At 39.8% G+C, this 18,107-nt stretch overlaps 1 protein-coding gene across 12 annotated transcripts in view; it reads left to right on the forward strand.

Moving 5' to 3' along the window:
• The window catches only part of ABLIM1 (actin binding LIM protein 1), a 209,437-nt gene extending 191,615 nt beyond the window's left edge, over window positions 1-17,822 (forward strand). For 9 of the 12 annotated variants that reach the window (XM_051618225.1, XM_051618224.1, XM_051618222.1 and 6 more), the window contains 5 exons: window positions 1,244-1,335; window positions 1,470-1,566; window positions 3,711-3,772; window positions 4,077-4,137; window positions 5,126-8,063. In XM_051618225.1, the coding sequence (XP_051474185.1) occupies window positions 1,244-1,335; window positions 1,470-1,566; window positions 3,711-3,772; window positions 4,077-4,137; window positions 5,126-5,163 (350 nt within the window). In that variant the 3' untranslated portion in view covers window positions 5,164-8,063. Of the gene's footprint in view, window positions 1-1,243; window positions 1,336-1,469; window positions 1,567-3,710; window positions 3,773-4,076; window positions 4,138-5,125; window positions 8,064-9,405; window positions 9,487-10,777 lie in introns of those variants that run through there. The other 3 variants (XM_051618228.1, XM_051618226.1, XM_051618227.1) reach the window with 1 other exon arrangement.
• Window positions 17,823-18,107: the final 285 nt, after the last annotated feature.

The raw sequence follows: 18,107 nt of genomic DNA on the forward strand, positions 1-18,107 counted from the left end.
GAATGTGTAGCTTTCATTGCAGTGGGATTTTCATAGAAATGCTGGGAGAAGAGACTCAGGGTGGGAGAGCTCAATGATCACTTGAAGGAGCTGCATATGCAGTGGCAGTTTTTTTGAAAATGTCCTTTATATAGGATTAAAACCTGAAAAACTTCACGGTCCAAGTGATAACATCTACATATTTGAATCTCTCCTGACAAGGCTTACAATAACTCCAGCATTATTATGCCATATGGCTTAGGTGGAGCCTTTACTGTAAGTTTTGGCTTTCAGCTCAGACTCTAGGCAGTGGATGACAACTTTTGATGGTTTCCAATAAAATGTCTTTTTTTATGAAAAAGACCTGAGACAAAATAATGAATAAGTTAAATCTGAATACATATTTTTTCCATAACTTTTTCTCCATATGGGGGGGTTGGACTAGATGATCTTTCGAGGTCCCTTCCAACCCCTATGATTCTATGATTCTATATATATTAGCATCAATTTAAAATTGGTGTATGAAATATTTAATTGATACAAACCTTTTGATACTTTTAGTTAAAAAATGTAGTCTTTGTTCAAATAAAACACTCTTTGTCTAACATAGGGTTGGGGAATAACTATATCAGGATATAGCCTGCGCAGAAAAAAAATGCAACTGCTGTCTAAATGCTTGCAGCAATATCATATTCTGTGTATTCAAAGAAGTGTCCTGATGCCCAAATTGGATCATTCCATAAAAAAGTAAGAAACTAATGTAGAACACAAATTAGTTTGCTTATTTTTAGACTAAAATTAATGTAGTGATTATTCCAAAGATGAGTGTCCATTCAGGAGATTAACGTGGCTTAAATTTCCATGTGATGTGTTAATTCAGATTTGCTTTTCTGAGTCTAGATAAAAGTATAAATTTAAGTAAGATTTTTTGTTTTCAACCACAGGTACAGTTACTGGTGTTTCTAAAATGGGAATTACCGGTTTCTTATTTCTATTTCATTGATTCATGACTTTTGTATACAGGACTGTTGCTTGATTGGGAACCCATGTGCAGTTTAACTTTTTTTTAATTTTATAAAAAGCCTGGTAGCCATAGGGCAGGCTATCTGAGTGAGTTTTATTATCTTACTTTTTATTATATTTTAAAATCTGCTTTGTTTATCCAGTAAATCAAACTGACCAACCCTTTCTAGTGTTGAACAGTTCAAGCTGTGGTTGAACTGATAGACAAAGCTCTCTCTATACTGTGGTTTTGTGGAAGCAGGAGCTGACATGAGACGCAGATCAAGTGGAAGAGAAGAAGATGATGAAGAGCTCCAGAGACGCCGGCAGCTGCAGGAGGAGCAGCTCATGAAGGTGGTTATAAGCTTGTCTTCATGCTGGTTCTGAATACCAACCAAAAAGTGCCCCTTTGTTTTCTGTAAACAATTCCTACTGATGCCTCAATCAGCTTTATTTTATTGATGTATTTTTTTCATGGTCATTTATAGCTCAACTCTGGTCTGGGACAATTGATATTGAAAGAAGAGATGGAAAAGGAGAGTCGTGATAGGTCAGCCCTTTCTGCCAGTCGTTATGATTCTCCAGGTAATTCATGTAGGCAAAAATGCTAATGATGAGCAGTGAATAATGAATACCACATATACACATATCAAGCAGTCTCCCAGAACACAGACCACTGGGAAGACCACTTGTTGCCACTCGATATATGTATATGTGAAGTTCTTCCCTGAAAGTGCAGCCTAATTCGTTAGCTGGTTTTGGTGGGGGAAGGAGTGTCATAGTTGGTTTTTAATTAGAATATGAGGTTGAGGATTTTCAGGCAATTATGAGGAGAGAGATTTTCTAATATAGATGAGGAGGGAGGTAAAATATCTAGCTAATAGACTAGATTATTAAATAACAGCAACATTTTTGCTTAAACTGGTGGCTCCTGTCACTGTTTAGTCGCTTCTCCCAGGGATAGAAAATCAACAACATTTACCAGTGGGACTGCATATTCCAAACACAGCCAGTGTTTTGGCCTTGGCTGACATTTTGATTGGGGGTATTTTGTTCCAGAGCAAAAGCACAAAGGTCAACTTTTGTTAATTAGTGGCTTAGATTCTTGGTCTCATTGCATGTTCTGATATACATCTGTCTCAGATCTCCAGAGAAGGGATTAGGCATTTTATTTCACACTCTTCATCCACCAGTCATAGTCATTGCAGCACAGCAGCTGTAGCGTGCCAAGAAGAGACACAATGAGTCTCTTTGGAGTCATCCACTGGAGTACCTGTCAAGCAAACTAAGATTTCCCTGTGTTTCCTGTTCTATAATTGTTCTGTGTGTATTTATGGTCTTGCACAGAATGTCTGTGGCTCTCCCTCATGAGAGGCAGCATGAGCATGTTTACAAGGCCAGAGTCTACCAGCTCAACACAAAGCTTATGATTTTTTTATTAGCCTTAGCACAGGTTGGAGGACTCCTTTATTGGAGATGTGTCCATCCCTCTTTGCAATGATAATCAGGGCAGTTGCCTTTTGTGGAATCAGTGGTACCTTTCCCAAAGCTTCTTGTTTCTGGCAACAACAGTATCTCAAGTGCTACATTCCCTGCCTTTCTGTGGTAAAAATAACATTTAAAAACCCAACTAAAAGTTGCATTCGTATATGGAGGATTTTGTCTGAAGGGGTTTTATTAATTGTAGCGATGCTAGTGATCATTATGCTGACAGTCTTTCTATTTATCCATCTTTTTATCTGTATTTGAAAACACACTCTTGACATTTGCACACTGTCTTTATCTTGCTTGTGCAGTTTCTGAGGTCGGTGCAAATGCTAAGTTTGATGTCCCCAAGATACCTTATTTCACTTTCATTTCAGATGAAAGCAGCAGTCACAGAGGTCTGTTGAATCATGTCATGTTCTCAGGAGTGTCACATCATGTACAGGATGACTGTAATTTAGGATCAGAATACCAATTCTCAAATTTGTTTGAATTCAGTCAGAACTGCCCATTTTGAACACTTTACTGAGAAGTCAGTGCCAAAGTACCTGCCAGTTAAAATGTTACAGAGCCAAAACTAATAGCCTTTTCTCTTTTGTAGCAAAAAATGGTAAGGGAGAGCAGGAGAATACAGAAAGAATGGACTGTGGTTGTCAAGTGTATCTTGGCTTGTGTAACAGCAGAATCTGGGAGTGATAATAGTTGCAGTAGGAGGGACAGAAAGGAAATCTGAGGGTATGGTGATGTATTCCCCATGTGTGCCACTTAGCAGAGTGGAACTGAATGAACCTGCATGGTAGACTTAACAAGAACCTATTCAGTCAAGCACTGCTCATCTTGGATTCTCCTTGTCCATTATCTTGATCCCATCACAAGAGGCACAGCAATACTATCTCTAGTTAAGGGCTAAAAAGTTATTTTGATTTGTTGTCTGATCCTTGAGTATTACTTTCAACTCAGTGAAGGTCGCTTTGATTTTGAGCCTGGCAAAATGGCAATATCCCTTCTTGGTAACCTGCCACCATGGCACAATAAAGCTCTGGGTAACTTACAGAATGTATGGAAGATTATGATCAATTTGAGCTGAGATGTTAAGTTTCTTAAAGTCAATGTGTCTCAGATGGTTATGTATATGCTTAGCTTTTCAAACTGTTTTTTATGCTGGTTGATTCCTCAAATATTCTTGGGTTTGAGTTTCCATGGGATTTTTCCAGTAAAAGATTTTTCCCTTCCTCATTCAACAGCACATGCTTCAGCCTCCAAAACCTCTTCTCTCCCTGGCTATGGAAAAAATGGACTTCACAGGGTAAGGAGATGGTGATGTTGAGAAGTGAAAGGTGGCTTTAATTGTCTATGATATTTGTTTCCGTATTAACTGTATTGTATTTTCAGTTTGATCAAGCTTTCTTGTTAGACCATCTGAGATATAACAAAGCCTAATTTCCCTTCCCACAAACTACATTGTTAAAAAGTCAAGAAAGCAATTCTAGAAATGTTGTGAAAATTGAGGGGGGAAAAAAAGGCTTAAAACTATTCCTCCCCATATACCAGCCAGCTTGTGAAGTCATGAACTCTGAATTTATGCCCATGTCTCACTTTTGTTCTTACAGCCGGTATCTACAGATTTTGGTCAGTACAACAGCTACGGGGATGTGAGTGGTGGTGTTAGAGGTAAGGCCAAGGAGCCTTTTCCATGCCGCTTAATTTCTGAACTTTTTATGATGCTTGATCATTTCTGCTGTTTTAATTTAAGGCTGTGGATGTGGTTACTTTATACTTGCTCTGTACATTTTATCTTCCTCTGGTAAACTCAACAATTAACTCAAACTCTGAAAATATCTATTAAAAAGTTTGGGTTTATTTTGCTAAACCTGCTATGTGGACTTGATCCTTGTTTATACCAAGGGACTACTTTAGGATTGGTCCAAATGGACAGCAGGTAATGTGTGTATTATCAGAAATATGTACTGAGTTTTGTTGTGGTGTTTTCTTTTTCTGAGAATTCCCATCCACTGCACAGTCTGAAAGAATATGCCACAGTGAAGAAAGGAGGATGATGCATTTTAATCCCCATTGCTGCATGATTTTCATTATGTCTTTAACCTAAATGTGATTATCAGACATTGCCTAATAAAAATTAACAATATTTATGAAAGTTTTTAAATTTCAAAAGTTAATGTTTGGAAATTATTTGAGCTGAGAGAGGGCAGTTAGCTCCAAAGTGAGATTGATCCAGACTGCTTTAGGTACCCTACGATCAGGCAACTTATGTTGATGCTATGTCTCTATAGACTGAGGAGGAATCTAGACAGCTACATGAAGGAAATGTTAGGTGAGGTGACTCCTGAGCTACACATTTGAATTTTAGTTGGCTATTTATTCACTTGATTGGTGGGTTTGTGTCTCTGAGTATTTCCAAAGTGACATGATTTTCCTGAATGAGAAGCCTGCTTGAAATGAAAAGGGCTACAATATTTGGAGTGTTTGGCTCTTTACAAATTAAGTCCAAAAGTAGGAAGGTTGGTGACCTTAGAAAATTTCATGGGATTTTTTTAAAATATCGGGTGGCCTGGAAGACATAAGGTTTATCTGGTAAATTGTGAATGATTCCTGCTCTTCCATACTCCAAAGCTGATGAGGTCTCTCTTTTTCTTTACAGATTTCCAGGTAGAGTACGGGTTTTCATCAATCAACTGACAACAGAACTAAAAGCATCTGCTTTCTTGTTGAAGTCTGAATTTCTGCTACAGGGAAGGGTTTTTTAAGGCATTAGCTTTGATTTTCCTGCATGTTTAAGCATAATCACCAATGTAGACTCTGATCAACAAAAAACAGGCACAGCCTCTGATTCCTCTTTGTTACCTCCCCAGAGCTGAATTGAAGCTCACACCAGTTCTGTGACTTGCTCTGTAAAATCCACTGTCTATTGATAGATAAGTTATCTGTAGTACTCCTCTCTGGACAACTGAGGGTGGATTTATTTCCAGCCTCTCTAGTACCAACCCCAAAGACATGTAGCAAGTCTCTTCTGGAGGTGATTTTCTCCCATACCAGGAGCCTGGAACTCCTAACTTTTGCTCTGGAATTTGCTCTCCAGACAAGATGGCTGATCAATAGTTTTCTACAGTGCTGGCATCACAGATGAGCCAGTAAGAGGTGTGCTTGCAAATATAAACCCTTTTACTCCAAATCCTGTCTGCAGGGTTGTTTTTTTTTCCAGAATGATTTGAGTCTGGCTGGCTCCTCAGCACAAACACAATATGAAATGGCAATTCAAGAAAGGGTTTAATTGCTTGGATAATTTTGCTAATGATGCATCAAAATCATGATGATTGGAAAGAGAATAAGATTATGAGAAGAGAGAAGAGCTGTTTATGTGTTGTCCTCAAAATGTTAGCTTGTTAGGAACAGCACCTGTGTCAAAACCCTGTCCCTGTTTGTGTTCATAGTAAGAATTTTCCGTTGTAGGGACAAAAAATCCCCACCTTCAGCTGATAAAGTAAGTGACAGGAAGGAAAGCCCAGAGGTGAAAAAGCATTTTGTATTCTGTTGAGTGGGATCTGAATTAATGTTTCCGTGTGTTTGTCTAGAGCAGAATCCTACTTAAATCACCAAAGTGTGAAAGGAGCCACCACTCTCTTGGGAGTCCTGGGTCTACCTGGGAATTGATGTTGGTAGCCTCAGTGGAGAAGGGATCCCCAGCCTTAGCAGTGGCAGAGAAGGTGGAAGGATCCCTCTGCTTGCCTCAGAGAAGTGGTAAACAGTAGCCATGGCAATGATCTATATGATAAGACTAACTAGTAAGACTTGTAGGAAGTCTCAGGGCATATTCACCTTTGTTTTCACCACTACTTGAGTGCCTTTACCCTCTGTGTGTGTAACCTATGTGTCTGATGTATACCTGTATCTGATGCAGTCCCTTCCGGATGGTCATGTCCCTGGAATGAGAATGGACAGAGGAGTATCTATGCCTAACATGTTGGAGCCAAAGGCAAGTGCAGATGTTATTCACTTTCCTTCAAGACAGTGAAGATTTGTGAAATGCAGATAAAATATGGGAAATGTCTTAGTTCCCCTGTTTTTCTTTACCTCATCTCAGTTCCTGCTCCTTATGTGCCAAACCTCTCCCTTTGTTCTGGCCTTTGCCTATTACAGGTGCTAGTGCTCAGGCAGCCTGAGGGTAGCCCAGGTGTTCTTGGGTTAAGGAGACAAAAACAAAGATACTGAAGATGCTCAACAGTGACTTCTCTGTCAGGGTTACGCTAGCCAAAACAGCAGGCCAAACTTGATGGGAAACTGCCAGATCTGTCGGGTTGGAAAAGTGATGCAGAATATTGAGGCTTGCAACATGCTGTTGAGGCTGTCTTGATTTAAAGATTAATGAAATGCAGGGATCTTTGTTTCAAATTGGAACTTATATACCTGCATGCCTGTCTGGATCTGTTCTTTAGCTCTCAGTGGTGCTAGCCTGACACCTTTCAATAATGTTGAATTCCCTATATAATTCTTCAGGAAATGTATTGGGAAAAGAGGCTATGTCAGCTCAATGTAATTCAAGATACAAATTAAAATGTTTTTGCAGATATGTCTAGAGATGTCTGAGTCAAAAATGAACATAATATAAAGAGGGCATTCAGCCAGGGATGTGTTTTAAGTCTTGCAACTTTCTCTGTTGCTGGTGAACCTTCCAAGAAATCATGATTTTGCCTAAGTTACAAGGATCAGTATTTCTGCAGTTAAGTGAGGAGCTCACTTTGCAAACCAGATTACTACTTGTGCTTCCAAGTCACCTCCAGAGGAACTGTACAAGGCAATAACCCTAGCTTTATAAGCTGAGACTCGAGTGCAATGTATATTAACGGGTGTTTTTATATATTATATAAATAAGATCTTGGGGACATCCCCAGTTCCTGATATACTACTTTTTATTCCAAATAATTTCTCTTACAGTGCAATATAAATTCTTACAGCCACCACTGCTGTTGATGCATCCGGGGATTTGGAGTGTTATTTTGGGTGACAAATTCTGTCAGTATTATTGGTGATAACATTTATAGGAATTGTCATGAGATAATAGGTCACTTTTCCTTGATGTTTATAAAGGTGATGCCAGACCCTCACCTTGTGTGAACTGGCAGTATTTTTATTCATGTCAATGGTCCAACACTAATTTAAACCTGATAAAGTAAAAGAAGCTAGCTCAAAGTCAGCATGAAATACATGAAAAGTGAAAATTAGTAAACTTAAGAATGAGCAAATCTGACTAAATGGTTCTCCAGAAAGGACAGAATTTGTGCATCCTGCCACCCCACGTTGAGACATGCATTGTTGTGAATATCTGAATATAAAATGTACTGATGACCGTAGACCTTGTCTTAAACTCTGCCTGTTTAAATATGAAAAGTTACATTTTAGTTTCCTATAATGCTGTATATGGTAGCTGTTTCCAGTATCAAACACAATGTAATTCTAAATATAGATTTCATTGTACAATTGTGGCAATGTCAGAATCTCCTAAGAATCATATCTTACAATTGGTATGTAAACACACGTTATTTAAACTACTATTACTTACAATAAACTCAGTGGTGTGTTCATTGATGCCTGAATTTTATTTATTCTATTTCTGAAAAGCTGATTGGGATAATTGGTAACAATGTATTGAACTTAATTGCCTAGTTCTGCACAGAACCTGATAAGGTTGAATTCCTTCAGATGTTAAAATAACTGAATTAATAGCATTTGCTAATAGCTCAGCTGTCTCTCCAGGAGCATTTTGGTGGTCTCACCCTTTCTCCCAGTGGGCAGCTAAACCAAAACCCATAAATAACAATAAAGGCTGAGCCAATCCCCCCTGAAGTCTGCAGAAGAACTTAATTGACTTCAGTGGGGGTTGGATGAGGACCTCACAGGGAATGCTGTTATCCTACTCTGCAGAGACATGCAATGAGAAGAGCTATAGGAAGGCTCTGTCAGATGGAAGATGAGCTGTCCTAGGTAGTTACAGGCATTCATGGAATTATCTGCCCAAGGGAAAAAGTTGTAAAACAGAGTTTGATTTGTGAGGGATGATTTCAGAAACTGATTTTAAGGCACGTGGTTTTCTGAAATTCTTTCTAAGCAGCATTGATTTGAGAGACACTGTCAGTAAACTTTTTATTTGAAACAACCTTTAAAACAGAAGTAAAACAGTTTCTGCATTCAGGAATTACTATTGGCCAGTAACTGATCTGTCTGAGTTCTGGACATTCTTTGCAATGTAAAGAGAAAGCAAGAGAAGTGCTAATGGGAGTTGTGCTGGACATGCACTCTTCTGAAGTAGGTGAAGGTGTGTAAGAAAAATAGGTCTGCAAAAGTATCTCCTTTAATCCATGTATGTATGGCACAGCCAGCAAGTAGTGAGCAATTCTTTGAATTCTTAATCTAGCCAAAAAGGCAAAAAAAATCATGCCATGAATTTTGATGAATGCAGTTGCCTCCACTAATCAGTTCCTTATTCATAGTTGCTGCTTTTCCTGATGTACTTTCACGTAGTTCACTTTTAGAATTCCACAAAGTGCCCATTTCCTTAGAGCTGTCCACACTGGCAGCCATCAAATATATTTACTTTAACCAACTCTTAAGTTTATACATTGCTGGATAAGAAGATGTATAGACTTTATCAGACTCTCTCACCAAATATAGCTCTATTATATGTGCCATAAAAATCTGCAGGGTGGGCAAGTGCACAGTGACAGTACAATAGGAGGCAGTTTGTTACTAAACAAGTTCTTGCTATGGGCTTGTCTTTCATGCAACTTCAGGAGACTAAAGTGCTGTGTTTTCCTTTGAAAAAGAAACCAGATATTTTTATGGTTATGAAAATGAGACTCATTGTGTTCTTTTTGCTTTAGAATGTAAATACATCTCATTTTTCCCCCTTTTATACATTGTTAACAGATTTTTCCATATGAAATGCTCATGGTGACCAACAGAGGGCGAAATAAAATACTAAAAGATGTAGACAGAACCAGGCTGGAGGTAAGAGAAGCAAGTTCCTAAATGCTCTTTCCTGCTGAACTTGTTTGTTGTTGCACATTTGAAAGCTCACACACTGAAGTGGGTCCTTGTTAGGCTGGGAAGATTTCTCAGCCCTAAGCAGGGAAAGAGGAATCAGACAGGAGGAGGAGGCAACCACATCTCCATGAACAGTGCAGGGCAGGCATCCCATATCTGTGTCTCACTGCTCCTGGTCTAAGCTTTTCACAACCCCCTTATGTTTTCAAGCAATTCATTAAATACTTGTATATTGGTAAAATGCCCAAAATTGGTGAACATTTTTGTAGTTTTAGAATCCGTACTGGAATGAAACAATATTTTGTTTGATCTTGGATAATTTCTTACCTAAGGAGTTAGTATGAGCTATCCTTCAGGATCAGAAGCCTAACTTTCTTTAACTCATCTCTGAGTCCTGTGAGTTGGCTGCAATCCAAAAATATGATGATTTAAATTTTACCAACAAATAAAAATGGCTTACAACTTTGTGGATTAGAAAGATTTAAGCAGCAGTGTAAGGCTGGGAATGTTTAAGTTGTTTACAGTTAGATAATCTTCTGTGAAGACGAATGGAAGGGACCACAAAAATTTGGGTAAGTAACCGTTTATGCACATATTTAGACTACTACAAATGTGATGACTAATCAGAATTCAGTGCTTGTCTTACATTAGTGCCACAGGGAGGCACTTTCCCCATTCGATGCACTCTTAAGCAGCTAAGAAGTAACTTGTGCACAAGACAGCACCAAAAAATGTTTCCATTGGCAGTAGGGAAACCTGCTGGCCAGTTAGTGTGGCCAGACATCTTCCTTCCCAGAACAAGTGTAGCATGTCAGCCTGCAGCCTTTCTGTAAAGCTCTCCTGAAACCACTGTCCATTTGAACTTCCGTATGGAAGCAGAGGTGACTAGCTAGAGCCTTGGGACAGCGGCCTGCAGGACCCGGTTTTGTTCTCTGCTCTATCACTGTTTGTTGGGTGATGTCAGACAAATAATTTTTTGTCTCTTGGTTATTCAGAAACTGAAATAGTTCTCCTGATTTCCTCTGTTAACTTCTCAGACTTAACAAAATGTAAAATTTTATTAATTGAGCACCCAAGTTCCTGAGGACTTGGATACATGTATTCCCAATGTATTATTTCTTGCAACGGCTTTTACACAGTGACATGAAATCCTGAAGGCACTCCTATCTTCTGCTGTGTCTCTTTGGCTTTGACTGACAGTTGCCTTTTCTTCTTTTTCTCTTTTTTTTATTTTTTTTTTACTTTTTTGTTAAAGCGTCACTTAGCACCTGAAGTTTTTCAAGAAATATTTGGCATGACGATACAGGAGTTTGACAAGTTACCTCTCTGGAGACGCAACGACATGAAGAAAAAAGCAAAACTCTTTTAATCTCCCTTTAAACAAACCAACAACAACAAAAAGTGATGCATAGAATGCTGTATCACACAGTCCAACTATTTGGAATCAACTACTTTCCACCAAAAGGGAAAATTGCATAGTGGCATCTCTGTACACAGCAATTGAACAAGATGAGCATATGTCCTCCTGGAGCACAGGGAGAAAGTATCTGGGCTCACAAACAACAATGATAATTTTTAGAGGTGTCAGCCTTTTCATGATATTACACAAGATAGGAAACTGTTCTGTTCTTCTCCCTCAATGATATTCCCTTTACTTCACAATATGATGGACTTTACTGCTAGAGCCAGGAAGTGCCCTTAGGATGCCTTGTAGACTAAAGTAGTTGTAACCACTCCAAGAACTGGAAAAGAATATATGTATAAATATATATATATATGTATGCGTGTTTGCGTGTGTGTGCACATGTATTTATATCTCTCCATCTATCTATGTGTGTGCGTGGATGTATGTGTATATATGTGTATATATCTGGAGAGGAAGATAAATGCTCTGTAGTGAAGAAGAAGCCCTTTGCAACATATCCACATGGTCACACTAAGCCTTTCACACAACTGTTCCTTAACTGGCACTCTTAAAATGACATCTTTGTGTGATACAGGCTGCAAAGGTGGGTGCTCTGCTCACTTTCAGTACATACTGATTGAATTTCTGGAAAATAGGCTCCATGAACTTGTATATATTTGCTAGGATATAGGAAGTGAATTGCTGTGTCGTCAGTCTTCCCTCTTCCGCACTTTCTGCTTGAATTAATAAGGCTGGAGCTTAACCAGTCATTTGAATAATTTAATATCACTTAAGTAATGGGAATGATGGAGAAGAATCAGTTTTCTTGTGACTTAGTCCAGGAGGTGAGTGGATGGGGGTGGGAGAGACAGAATGAGAAAATGCTTTTTCTGGTGTGCCCGGGTTTGCACCCAGAGATTTTTGGACAGACTCCCTGCTAGTAATTACTAGTACAACTGATCAGAGTGCAGTGGAGTTGTAGGATTTTACATCAGCAGGGAAGATGGTTCTCTGCAAGCTGACACATTAATTCATCCCTCTGTGGGAGGAATGTTTATGAATTAAAAGGTACCATCAAGGTGCCGTGCTCTGCCAATAGAGGCTTTTTGAGTAAATTGCAGTTGCTGTTGTCAATATGGCACAGTGCATGGGGCCAAGCACTCTTTAGTTATTGTAGTTTTTCACTTGTGCTTGGAAAAAGGGCACAGACTTTTTTTTTTTCCCCTCTCTTGAAGCTTCAAAGCTCCAGCCTTGGTTATTTTTATTTCCCTTTGTGCCTGACTTGGTTTGTGAAGACAGAGTAATCATGCAAGACAGTTTCTGAGCTGCATTGAAATCCTTATTGCTTTCAGTCTTCTTCCAATATGCTGCAGCTTAAAAAACTGCCTGTATATACCTTAACTGCTTCTGGGCAAGTCCTATGCAGAGGAGGACATAAGCACCAAAGTAACTGAATGAATGCATTGTGGCTGCAAAGTCAGCTTTTTCTCTTCATTGGTGCTTAACTGCCAATGCATACTGCACTAATGAGCCTGCCTCCTGATACAGGAGAGGGTCATTTAGGTTCTGTGTCTGTCAAAGAATATCAAGGTTTCATTTTTAATGCAGAAACTTTTGGCACTGGAGACATCAGGACCTTTGTATTGTGTGTTATGTGAGACATTGGTGTTAAAATTTGGAATTCAGGAAGGGGAAACAGTCCTGTGTAGTTGTGAGATTCAGTATCACTGTGTTGAGTTCTCTCTATCACCAAAAGGCATTTCACCAGCAAATGTGCAGGACAGCCCAAATTCTGCTTCCTTGCTGGTTCAGGAAGTCCTGTTGTGACAGATCACTGTGGTTCTTTTGCTAAAATCTGAGTTGCAGATTCAGTAAATGAGAGACAGATACAAGGGGTCAGCACCTCCTCCATGTCCCTAGAGCTAAGGGAGTGGCGAGTCTATGAGACAAGCTGGAGAATATGTTCCCATGCAGGTCTGGCATCACAGTTGCCACTGAAGAGGAGTCCTTGGTGAGCTCTGTGACACATGCAGTTGTGAATAAGCTCTCTGGAGTTTACTGAGATTGCAGCAAGGATCAGTTCAACGTGTTTTACTTAATTTTTCAGAACAAGCACCCGAAAATGTTTTGGAGGCACCCTTTCAGAAGGGTAAGTGGGAATGTTAGGGGCATTGGCAGTTTGAGATACATTTTTGAGTGACTGTTGAAACCAAATCCATGCAATGAACAGCAGTGCTTCACAGACACAGGCTTTGGGAATGCTGGAGTCACATAAATTCAGGGCTTGTCACTTGTAAGGTGTGGCTTAACTCTGAGATGAACATTTGAGATTTTATGCATTTAAAGTATTAAAATACTCCAGATTTTGTCAGTCTGCATCCTATAGATGATACTGTGCTGCTGCCTCTCACACATAGTAAGAATTACAGGTCTTTTAGCCCAAGTCACCTTGCCAATAAGCCTCTTAGAACTGACCATTTGCTCTTGCTCTCTCTTGAGGATGTGAGCTGCCAGTCCGCATTTTTCTGTCCCCATCTCTAGATTACTATTGAACTTCTCACAGCATAAATGAATAAATTACTGAGTTATCTTAAAAATTACTAAGCCAGGTTGTTTTCTTTCCTCTCCCTCCTCTCAAAACAACAAAAAAAAAAGAAAAAAAAAAAAAAGAAAAAAGAAGGAAAAAAAAAATCGAAGAAAAAAAATAACCCAACCTCTTGGCCTGTGAAAAATAACAGGGTAATTTGTATCTGCCTCATCAACTGAGAATTTAGAACTGCAATTGCAACTTGGGAAGGAATGAAGAGAAGCCAGCTTATATGCTGCAGAAACAATTTCTAACTGGTTCATGTCTCACAGATGTGGAGCACAGTTAGTCTGTTCACAGCCCTCTGCGCTAGACTTAATACTGCTTTATTTCTGATTGGAACATGAAGGGTTTTCTGAGCTTTAATTTCATGCCTGTAGGTGATTCCACTTAACTATGCCAACCACCTACATGTAGAGACTCCCCAAGAGATTGCATGTCCATAAAAAACATGCTCCAGCGATCTGCAGGGAGTGTGTGTCCTTTCTGCAGTGGGCTGGCAGTGATTGTCACTGCAACATTTTCTGTTCTTTCATCTGGTCTTCCCACCTAATAAAAACAGAAATGTAGCCCCAGGGATAGTTTTCTTTGTAAGCAATGAATCATTTTCCTAATGGAGTACCATTTTCTTGGGCGATTCTTTGTAATTCCCCTCTTCAGCATTCCCTTGAGTCATGTCAGAGGTTGGACTAGAGATCTTTAAAGGTCCTTTCCAACCCAAACCATGCTGTGATTCTGTGAATATGCCTTAAGTACATACTTGGGTTCTTCTATTTCCTGCAAAACATTTGAGCTTCTGATTAAGTCCCATCCAATTCGGTGCTGTCAAAAGGTCATCATTGCCGAGAGGACTGAAAACTGATTGCTTTTGTGTTGTTTTTTTCCCCTTTTTTGCTTTAGGAGTGATGTAAGAGCAAAGATTTGTCAAAACATTTATTTGGGATGGCATTGCAAACTAACCACACGTCTGCAAAATGGGATCATGTGCACATGGAAGTTCTCAGTCACAGGCGCATGTGTAGCACATGCACTCCACGCTTGGAGTTGAGATACTATGTGAGTAGTTAACCTGGCATTTCCAAATAGTGCATAGTGTTGAATAGGCAGCAGCCATGAACTTATAAATGTTATCACTGGTGTATGAGCTTGTATCTGCAGGGCTTGTGGAAACCTGGTCCAAGTGCGCAGAGGTGGGATCAGTTTCCCACACCATGGAAGTGCCAGGTTGGTCACAGATAATATCATTTAAAAGGCCTTCTCAAGTGTATGTGAACATTGGCAGCACCCATCACTGGCAGGGCTTAAATGGAAGGGTAAGACCCTGTGCAGGAGTCTTCATATGAACAGGGTATCCATAGATCTAACTTACTGGGTTTTGTGCCCTCTCCATACTGGTCTGATAACTTCCATATGAACAAGTAGAGAACTGTTCTGCATTACAGTGAGAACAGCTGGCCATACCCACTCTACCCATGCCTTAACTTAATGTAAGCTCTAGTTTTCTGAGTCAGAAGTTGAAATAAATACATTGTTCATCATCTCTGAAGACAGAATTAAGCCAACCTGAAGAGCAAATCTGGAAATTACTAAACTGTCCACTATTTCTCAGTGAAGCAATGTGATCTACTGTGGTCTCAGTTTAGGAAACTGAATGTAGCATCTCAACTCTGCCAGTGTCCTATCCCGAACGTGCTAGACTGTCTGTACAACTGGAAGAGTAAGTTTTTGTGAAGTTTGCTCACAGAATTTAAGGATTTTTTTTTAATTGTTTGTTATCATCTCATGCTGGTTTATTTTAAGACAGGTTTTAGCAGCATCTGAGAAACACTTGTTTTCAGTTTGGTTAGTAGCCTTTCATTAAATATTATTTGTGATGTGTTGTGGGCACAGCTGCAGTGTGCTGTGAAAGGTTAAACTAGGAAAACAGTAAGTTTCTGAAGAGCTCTATGTGGGACTAATAATGCTTTTACTTCTGTCAAGACAGATGTCCTTACCAAGTCCCTGTAGTCCTAAGTCTGTGGGCCTAGCACTGAAGTGCTTGCTGCCCTTTCCCTGTTGCAATTTGGAAATCCTTTCTCAGCCATGTAGTTCAGATGTCCTGCTGCTCAGGGGAGGTCTCTAGGAGTCTCTTTTGTACAAGTTTGTTACACTGAAATTTGACACATTTAAGTGAGATCCCTTTCTGCAAACCATGCTCCTCCTGGTCAGGTGATGTCTATGGATGGAAAAAGGTTAAGTTCTGGGAATAAGCTTGATTGCTCGATGGTTTGCCATCGATGTTTGGCAGACTTGGAAGAAAAGGCAGACAGGAGCTTGTAGTACCTCTTTCAAACTGTGGGGAAGTTGAGTTTGGAGCTCATGGCTTTTGAGCATCTACATTGAAATTAATGGCATGCAGCTGTTACAAGTGATAGAAAAATTAACCCCAAAAACATTAAAAATATGAGCATCCTCTGAACTCGTCTTGGAATGACTTATTTTGGCTCATCCTGACTTAGGAAGAGATCTTGGCATATTTGGGCTGTAGCCTTGCAGAATAGACTAAATGGAAACTGTGCTTTCTCTCACCCCATGATTTGTTGCTTTCTGTTGGAATGTATTTGTGGAGAATGATGTCCACATCCTGGAAGACAGGCATTTTTTCTATGGCAGTAAAAAATACCAGTCAATGATAACGATGATGCAATAAAACATGTGCAGGAATCAAGCAAACCAACTAATCTGTCCTGAAATGCCAGTCATATTTCATCTTGTCAGACAGACAGGGTTGCCTCCACAGCCCTGTTCCCTGTTCAATTAGCCCCAGGTCATGGTCCAGTTTGTGCCCTGCCAAACTTTTTGGCCCTACCAACACACTTGCTAGAGTCCAGCATAGTCTTCAGGGTAGATGTACAGCAAGGGCTGGTCTTGACAATATGTGGTGTGTTTTTACCCCATTGCTATGTAATGAGCTGCAGAGAGCTACTGAGCACTGTGAGAGCAGTACAATTCATTGCCTTTCTCTGTTAGTGTAGAAGCATCTTCATAGCTGTAGGTTGTAAGACTGCTCTGGCAGGTGAGTTTTGCCTTGTGATTCCTCCCACACACCTTTCTTTGTGCTTAATAAGTCAAGGAACAAAAAAAACCTATCACAATGCAAAGATACAGAGCTTTTTGGTCAGACAACTCTGCTGGCAGAAGCTACGTGATGCCTGCATTTGGCAGTGAAAGAATAAGTATTATTCATTTTAATGTAAGCGTCAGGGCAGGAAGTGGGAATGTAATTAGCCATTAATGTTGTTTGCCTGTATGCAAAATAAATTATTTGTTGCCCAAAGGGCTTCTAACAGGGAAATAGATTTCTGCTAATGATTTCCTAAAGAATGCTTGTCCGTGTGAAGAGCGAGTAATTCCGCATTCATTGCGGTCCTTCTTTTGAGGTAAAAAGAGATGACTGAAGGCAAACACTAACCTGCTTTTTCAGGATCACCACAGTTAATACAAGTGTTGCTCCTAGGACTTGCAAAGCTGAGGCCCACAGGACCTTGCTCCTAGGCAATAGGTAATGAAGCATTTCAAGCAGCAGAAGCAGCTATGGGAATTCCAGCGGTGCCTTACCAGGCTGAGTCTCTAGCTCCCTTAGGCGCTTTGACAGGTCCCACTGGACACTTGCCTGGGCTTTTGTCACTGAACACCCTTCAGAAAGCACTTCCCCCCTCCAGATGAAAAACCACTGAAATCAGTGGAGCCTCTCACTGACATCCACAGGCTTTGGAGCAGGCTCTTTCTTGGATGGCTAGACCAGGAAAGTCTGACTGCTGTGTATGCCCACAGCAACAAGCTCCATATGACATTACTGGATCAGTCCTGTCCAAGCAGTGCAGCTTGGTCATTGTTGACAACTCTTCCTGCAAGGGGGCCTTACAGCTGGGGACTTTTTTTAAGCTTTGGAAACTAAAACTAATTTTTCAAAGGTATATTTTCCTTTAAATCAGTAGATTTTTGGCAATAGGATTTTTTATTATTTTTTTTCTTTTCTCCTCTCTCCGCTCAAGGTTAAAAACCAGCATTTGGGGGAGTTGTCCTTGTGTTTTCTGTTCATCTGTGAGACAGCATTCTTTCTGAGTCTCTCTAAAAGCAAATCGATGTCTTGTCTGTACAGTAAGTCTGCTTGTATGCATAATGAAAAGTTGAGCTGGGTTGCTGTTCTGTACAATTAGTGTTTCCACTGTCATACTGCAAACAGCACATACTGCACTCCTGTGCCACTGTAATCTGCATCACTGTTGTACTCAAGTCAATGAATAAAGTTTGGAGCTTTATTCTTAATTGCTGGATTCATGTTGCCTCATTCATTTGTTAGTTGTTTGTTTTTTTTTCATCTTGCAGAGTTGTATCAAAGTCCTCTTAAAAAACAGGATGTGCTCTTGGGAAAAAGAGAGACAAGATGTGAATGACCAGAGCAAGACAGATGAACAGTTACAGAGCTTCAGTGAAGTTATGTAGAAGGTTTGAAAATGGACACAAGTCTTCCTGTAACTAGGTCACTAGAAACAGATATTCATAAAAAACCACATAGAAGTGTTAATTTCCTGTGTCAATTTGTGGTTTAAA

This window comes from Apus apus, chromosome 4, assembly GCF_020740795.1.
Source record: "Apus apus isolate bApuApu2 chromosome 4, bApuApu2.pri.cur, whole genome shotgun sequence".
In the NCBI taxonomy this organism is placed as follows: domain Eukaryota; kingdom Metazoa; phylum Chordata; class Aves; order Apodiformes; family Apodidae; genus Apus; species Apus apus.